This window comes from Colletotrichum costaricense (assembly GCF_030867565.1).
Source record: "Colletotrichum costaricense strain IMI 309622 chromosome Unknown Scaffold_9.1, whole genome shotgun sequence".
Taxonomy (NCBI): domain Eukaryota; kingdom Fungi; phylum Ascomycota; class Sordariomycetes; order Glomerellales; family Glomerellaceae; genus Colletotrichum; species Colletotrichum costaricense.
Window position 1 is genome coordinate 1,154,699 of NW_026848238.1, and position 6,000 is coordinate 1,160,698.

The 6,000-nt window shown below is 52.2% G+C and overlaps 2 protein-coding genes across 2 annotated transcripts, besides 2 other annotated features; one reads left to right on the plus strand and one right to left on the minus strand.

Moving 5' to 3' along the window:
- Positions 1–904: 904 nt before the first annotated feature.
- Positions 905–957: a sequence feature (Short protein (CCOS01_09219, KAK1524132.1) was converted to a misc_feature.).
- A 63-nt stretch (positions 958–1,020) lies between these two features.
- Positions 1,021–1,045: a sequence feature (Short protein (CCOS01_09219, KAK1524132.1) was converted to a misc_feature.).
- A 415-nt stretch (positions 1,046–1,460) lies between these two features.
- On the plus strand, positions 1,461–1,718 carry CCOS01_09220 (uncharacterized protein; the record flags this gene model as incomplete). Its single annotated transcript, XM_060457379.1, has 1 exon — positions 1,461–1,718. One exon carries the CDS (start codon positions 1,461–1,463, stop codon positions 1,716–1,718), a length of 258 nt encoding a protein of 85 aa, XP_060312079.1.
- Positions 1,719–4,601: 2,883 nt separating this feature from the next.
- CCOS01_09221 (nicotinamide N-methyltransferase) lies at positions 4,602–5,399 on the minus strand (the record flags this gene model as incomplete). The annotated part of the gene is made up of 1 exon (XM_060457380.1): positions 4,602–5,399. The coding sequence occupies one exon, from the start codon at positions 5,397–5,399 to the stop codon at positions 4,602–4,604; it is 798 nt and encodes a 265-aa protein (XP_060312080.1).
- Positions 5,400–6,000: the final 601 nt, after the last annotated feature.

Here is a 6,000-nt window from a genome sequence, read left to right on the forward strand (position 1 = left end):
CTGGAAAGGACGGGAGCTTGCCGGAGGGAAGAGGGGATTAGTAAAACGTAAACCTCCCGAACAAGCTCCAAAAGCTGTAGAGGCAAGATAAGTTCATAAAATAACAAATCAGCCACAGGACTGTTACATGGCGTGCGACTTGGTGGTCTAACACCGTACCACGTAGGCTCATCTGCCCGTCGAGACTAGGTAGCGAGCGACGAGAGGAGCGGGCACAAGAGTCGCAGTCGGGTGTCTCGGTGCAACTGCAACGCAAGAGCATCAAAGGTTAGAAGGGGGAGACCAGAACAGAACAGGGAAAAGATACATTGCCTCTAATGAATGATTACCCCAAGAACGACAACCCATACCTGTGGCATGCATGTCTGGCTATGATTCCGTCCATTATTAGTGTGTGCTCAGTCGATCCATCATGCTGAACCCTGTCAGACCATTCTGTGCCCTTGGGCCGCGGAAGGGTATATCCGTCAGTTTCCTCGTGCTTCTTGTCGTTCTCGTGAAATATTGTTACTCTTTTCTGAGGCACGCCCGGCAAGCATCCGGCCGATACTCCGCTGGCTCACTTGACCAGGCTCGGGCCCCCCTCTTTTTTTTTTTTCTTTCTCCTTCGTCCAGGTCTGTCTTTCTCTCGATTTCGAAAGGGGCCTTCTGGCTGGCGGGAAATTGCGACGAATTTTCGGGGACCCATTCGTATTGGAGACCCTTCCATGAACGTGACATCCCATCTCCAAGCTACCTTGCAGTTGAGAAATTTCCCGATGGCTGCAGCTTGCAGTAGCCAGAGGGAGGTCGGTGGATTGTTCCAGTTTTGTTGTGCGTGAGGTGTGGTGAAATGGCGGGAAAGGGAAAGGGTGGGTGTGGGAGGTGGGAATGGGCGAGTTCTGAGGATGGGAACCAAGCTCCAATGCCAATTGGGAGGGCATCCACCTCAATGCGGAGGAGAGGCAGGCACGACAGGTACCTAGGCAGGAAGGAGTACAGAGTACGCAGGAGTCACCTTAGGCAGCTTGCACTTCAAAGTCTCTTAACTTTCTTGCCTCAGTAATCCCAATTCATGGCAATTCATGTAAGAAGTTGCAGCGGGCAAGTGCAGCGGACGCACCTGCGCTGAGTCTGAGGTGCCTGCCTTCCCCGTTCAACTTGGCCTGGAAGGTGCAAAGTGTGGGGTAAGCGCTGGTGACAAGGTCTGTGCTCTCTACTGCGTAAGGTATGCCCCATGCTCCTGCCTCCGTGCTCTCGACGACCGCCCCACAGTCGCCGGATTGTCCTTCCCCATTTTAATGTTTCCCATCGCTCATCCGTTTTGCACAACAGCAGCTTCGACTAGAGCCATCTCATCGCCCTCTATCTTCACATCGGTGGACAAAGACTTTGTCTCCAACCTTTGTGCTTCATGCTAATACCTACTACATCTATAGGCTATCTGTACAGAGTATAATGCATAGTAACCCCGTATCCGTATGTACTCGAAACTCTCCTCCTCGACATCCCCTGCCTTGCTTCTCCTCGTCCACCCCACGTCGCTGTGCAATCCCCCGGCATTTACGACCCCCAACCAAAGGTTCCTCAACGTCCAGCGGGGGAGGAGAACCTCGGCGCCAATGTGTCAAAACCAGCTAAGCTCCATCTTCCTCTCTCGCGTCCCCTCCATTCCGAATTCGTGTCCACTCCGGCCGGGAGCTCCCCCTTTGGCCTCCTTGGGACTCTATCGCGCCTGAAGCTGCTATCCAACTTGCCGGTGGATCAAGGTTTTTCAACCAGAACTCTGCTAGAGTCTTGCATAAGCATTACCCTGTCACCTACAGCCTATCTCAAGCTCTTCCCGTTCTGATCCGGGAAGCTACATGGCTAGCCAAATCGATATTGAGATTCGAAGCGCAGGACAGCGGACCACAAACTCGCGGACGCGGAATAAAAGCCGACGTCTGAATAGGATCGCTCGAAAAAAGCTTAGGGCGGGCAAAACTCCAGAAGTCCCATCATCCATCTCTCGCAACGATTACGGATATAAACATCAAGCTGTCCAAATGGCAGAGCGCAGTGATCAAAGGTTCAAGCACGGGGCTACCTGAGACCGTGGTTCGTCTTGGCTGACCCGTTCGCTTGGACTCCCGAAATGTTTAAACACACCCGACCTGCCCGCAAGTGCCGGGAGAAGCAACCCTTACAATCGGTCCCATCACCGAAGCTTTGCGCGCTGGATGGTCCACTCCATCATGACTGTTGAGATCCCGATAAGCGGCGGGCGTTCCGTCGTAACATGGCTTTCTCCAACACCAAGGCTAGAGCTTAGATTACTCTGCAGTGATGGTTCCTCAATGTGTGGCACGTTATCAATGCTCATGGCATAGCCTAAATTTGTGCTTGTTCCGTGGAGATATATTTGTGGCGGCGGATATAGTAGTGATGTCGGGTTCCAAGCATAGGTTCTGCAGTCTTATAATTCGTGCGGTTAGCGGGTCCATGAGCTATCTTGCTATTTGGTTGGAGCAATAGGAAGATTAACTCGAATCCTGTCACTCTTGGTCGACATATTGGTGCCGTAGTGACCTTTCGACCCTATGATCTTACCCCGTAAATATGAACTGCGAGAGATTATCCGGCGCCATTCACTTATTCTGACAGCGGATATAAATCTAACAAGCCTATAGACCTCTCTCGGAATAGATTTCAAGCCCAGACCGTCATCGTATGCCGAGGCCCAAGGGCCTATCGTTGGTATATTTCGTAGATGCGCGTGAAAAGAAGGTCAGAGGCAACCGAGATCATTCCTCCTGCGTTATGCCATAAAATCATCAGCATCGTCTCCCATATTGAAAATAAAGGCCAGGGGTGCTCCCCCTCAGCCTCATTAACATGTTCGGAGCTGATGCGTCCAGGTTTGGAAGGGAAAACACAGGACTAGTGGCCCTGTCCCTCCTGAGTCCTCCCAAAAGGCCTGACCGCTGGCTTCAACTGAAAACGAACACCCGGCTATGCTTCGCCTCAAGAAGGAGGACCATTCTGAACGCTGGCAGTAAGTTCGAAGCTCAGGCATGGGCTCTCATCAGCCTTGCAGCTTATATTTGTCGATAGGTATGACTCTTCCATAATTCACAGTAGCCAGACGCAGTAGGCATCGTCAAATCTCAGGCAGCAGTAATATATCCCAGTCAGCACCAGCTCCGGCGCAATCGCGGTTAACGGAACTTCTTGTCATATGAGAAACAACCTCACGGTTTTGTTGGGCAGGTATTCGTTAGTGATACTCTGTGGCGATAGAATATAAAAGAATCATAGGTGAGTACCAACGCAGAGCCGGGGGGGGGGGGGATCTACGGAGTGTAGATTTGTCCATCAAGTGTTCGCAATGACGAATCAAACTCGGAGAACAATATCCGCAATTCGAACGAAAGCTTGGCCGTCGTCTTCTGGGCACATGCCAGTGTACGTTTCTGGTTCTGGATCGTCAAGTAGTCTTTCGTAGCCTCTTCATAACCTGCTGGCAGTTTGAGTCCTCAGGCTCGCTACTAGCACCTTATTTGCCAGTAACAAAGGGGCCGGAGGTCTAGAATGACTGGAACTTATCGGTAGAGGGTGGCCTGACGGTGTCTGTCTGATTTGAGCGGCCAACTCGTTCAAATCCTGGCGCTGATATAAGACTAGATGTCTTCTTAACCAAACCATATGGATCGAATGTGAGCCACATTTTTCGTAGACATGCGGCTAGCGATATTTGTGACGCACCATGCGAAATTGACGGCAATGGTTAATAGACAAATTGAATGTTGGTGTCATGCCCCCGGCGAGAGAGCGGCATATGTAAAGTTCTCGAGACCATATCTCGAACTCCGTAGCCAGTTGCCTCATAGTCTCAAAGGTCGAGATGGTCAGCTTGAAGAGGCTGGACACAGGAGAACCCCCTTCTCCAGGTCCAAGTCTTTCATAGCATAAATTTCAGCACAATGACAACAAATCCATGCAATGCTGAAAGCATCTCGCTCCAACTCGTAGAGCCATGGTTATCAAGGTCCCCTTCCAGCTGCAGTCTACGAGGAAAGTGAGAAGGAGGCAGGTGGAAAATGCCTTCCCGGTGTAAAGTCTTGCAGCCTCACCCGTACCTTCCCACCTACCACCTACCACCTCCCTCCTTCCCGTCTTTCGTCGAAGGAGGCTACTTATATCTCCTCAACTTCATTCCTGTCACCAGCACCCATCCGGATTGGCCGGGTAGTTTACACTCTGACGCAGAGTTGTTAAAAAAAATACTCCAATGAAGCCGTGCTGGCCTGAGGGGCGCGCGCTGTTCGAATCTGGGCAGGGGCGTGGATTATAAGGTCAGTATTCCCCCTCCATCCCTTTCTCTTTTTTCTTTTTTTTCTTTCAAAGGTCCATTTGAATGTCTCTTTCATGATATCATCCTCAGTAGAGAATTTCTTTGGTGTCCTTTTCATTTGTATCCCATGCTTTTTGTTTATTCCAGTCCAGATATGCCCACCCAATTCTTCCTTCATGCTCATTCCTCGTAGAAAACCACTCGCCCATGGCTTAGAGATCCCATAACGCAATCCAGCAGACACTCACCGTCCCTCGTCCAACGTCTTCAACATCCCCAACATCCCTCATGCCTTGCTCTCCTCCAGCAGCTCCTTCGGCCACCGCACCTCAAACCCGCTCACCGTCTTCTGAATCTCCAAATCGCCCGGGTCTCCATCAAACAGCGGCTTCTCCATCTTCTTCTCAAACACCTGCTCGACAAGCAACCCCCTCTCCCTCACGACATCGAAGAAGGCCAGGTCCTTGTGCCTCAGCCACGGCCGGTACGACGTGAAGAACACATACGCCACGCTCCCTTCCTTCCTCGCCAGCGCCTCCCAGATCGTATCAGCAAGCTTCCCGTGCTCAGAGTGCCGGAACAGCAGGTCCGCCAACACCAGCACGTCAAACTTCTTCTCTCCCCCCTCGGCCGGAGAAGCAATCTCCGCCAACAGAGGCTTCACGTCCGCGCCCCAGACATACCCCTTGGGCACCACGACCCCCTCCAGATCCCCCGCCTCATCCACATTCTTCTGCATCGTCATAACGATATCCGCGTCCGGGAAATCCGACACCACGACGCGCTTTGCGCCCAAGATGCCCGCCGTCAAACTCGGCAGGCCGGCACCGGCACCGAGCTCCAGCACCGTCTTGCCTTTGACGCGGGACGGGTCCGCCTCAAAGTAGTCTGAGACGACCCGGCTTCCGTTCCAGAGGTGGTGCGCTTCGGTGGGCGAGTAGCCGACCAGGTGCAGGGTCAGGACGCGGCCCGAGGCGAGGGTGTGGGTTTGCGAGGTGGGTGGCGGGGTGGGCGGGTAGTAGTCCTCCGGGTCGGCGAAGAGGTCGCCTGTGTCGCCGTCGGCGACGTCGCTTACTAGGCTCATTATGAAGCGTGTGTATTGTTTGCGAAGTGCGTTGGTGGTGGTGGGTGTAGTCTCAGAGCAGCGACTGAGAGGTATCTTGATACCCTGGTTGAAGAGGGGCAGGTCCAAGTGAGAGAGAGAGACCTTGTGATGAGCTGAGCGCTAGGTTGTCTCTCAGTGAGACTCCGGGAAAGAATGATGTGACGAGCTTCTCTCTGTGAGAATACTTTCACTTGCTGAGTCTAGCTTGAGCGTCAGTTACGGTCGGGACATGGTGAAGGTTGAGAGCAACTTACTTGAATGAATGCGGGGTGTAGAGGGGTCAATCGCAAATGAGTCGCAATTTTCGACGTCTTTTTTTTTTCTCTTACGACGAAGGGAAGTGGGTACAGTGTGAGACAGTCCTCCATCTCCAACCAAAAGAATGGAGTATTGGTGGGCTTGAACACAGTGTGAAGCAGGCGCTGGCACTTCATCTCCTAAGTGTATATGAAGTGCTGAGTGAGTTCTCTGATCTCGATAAACGAGTCTCATCAGGATATGATCAACTCTTTCGAACTACGCCTTCAGGTTTCTTTATGCCTCCAGCATCCTTTCATCGGCACCAATTTGTCTGAGAGAA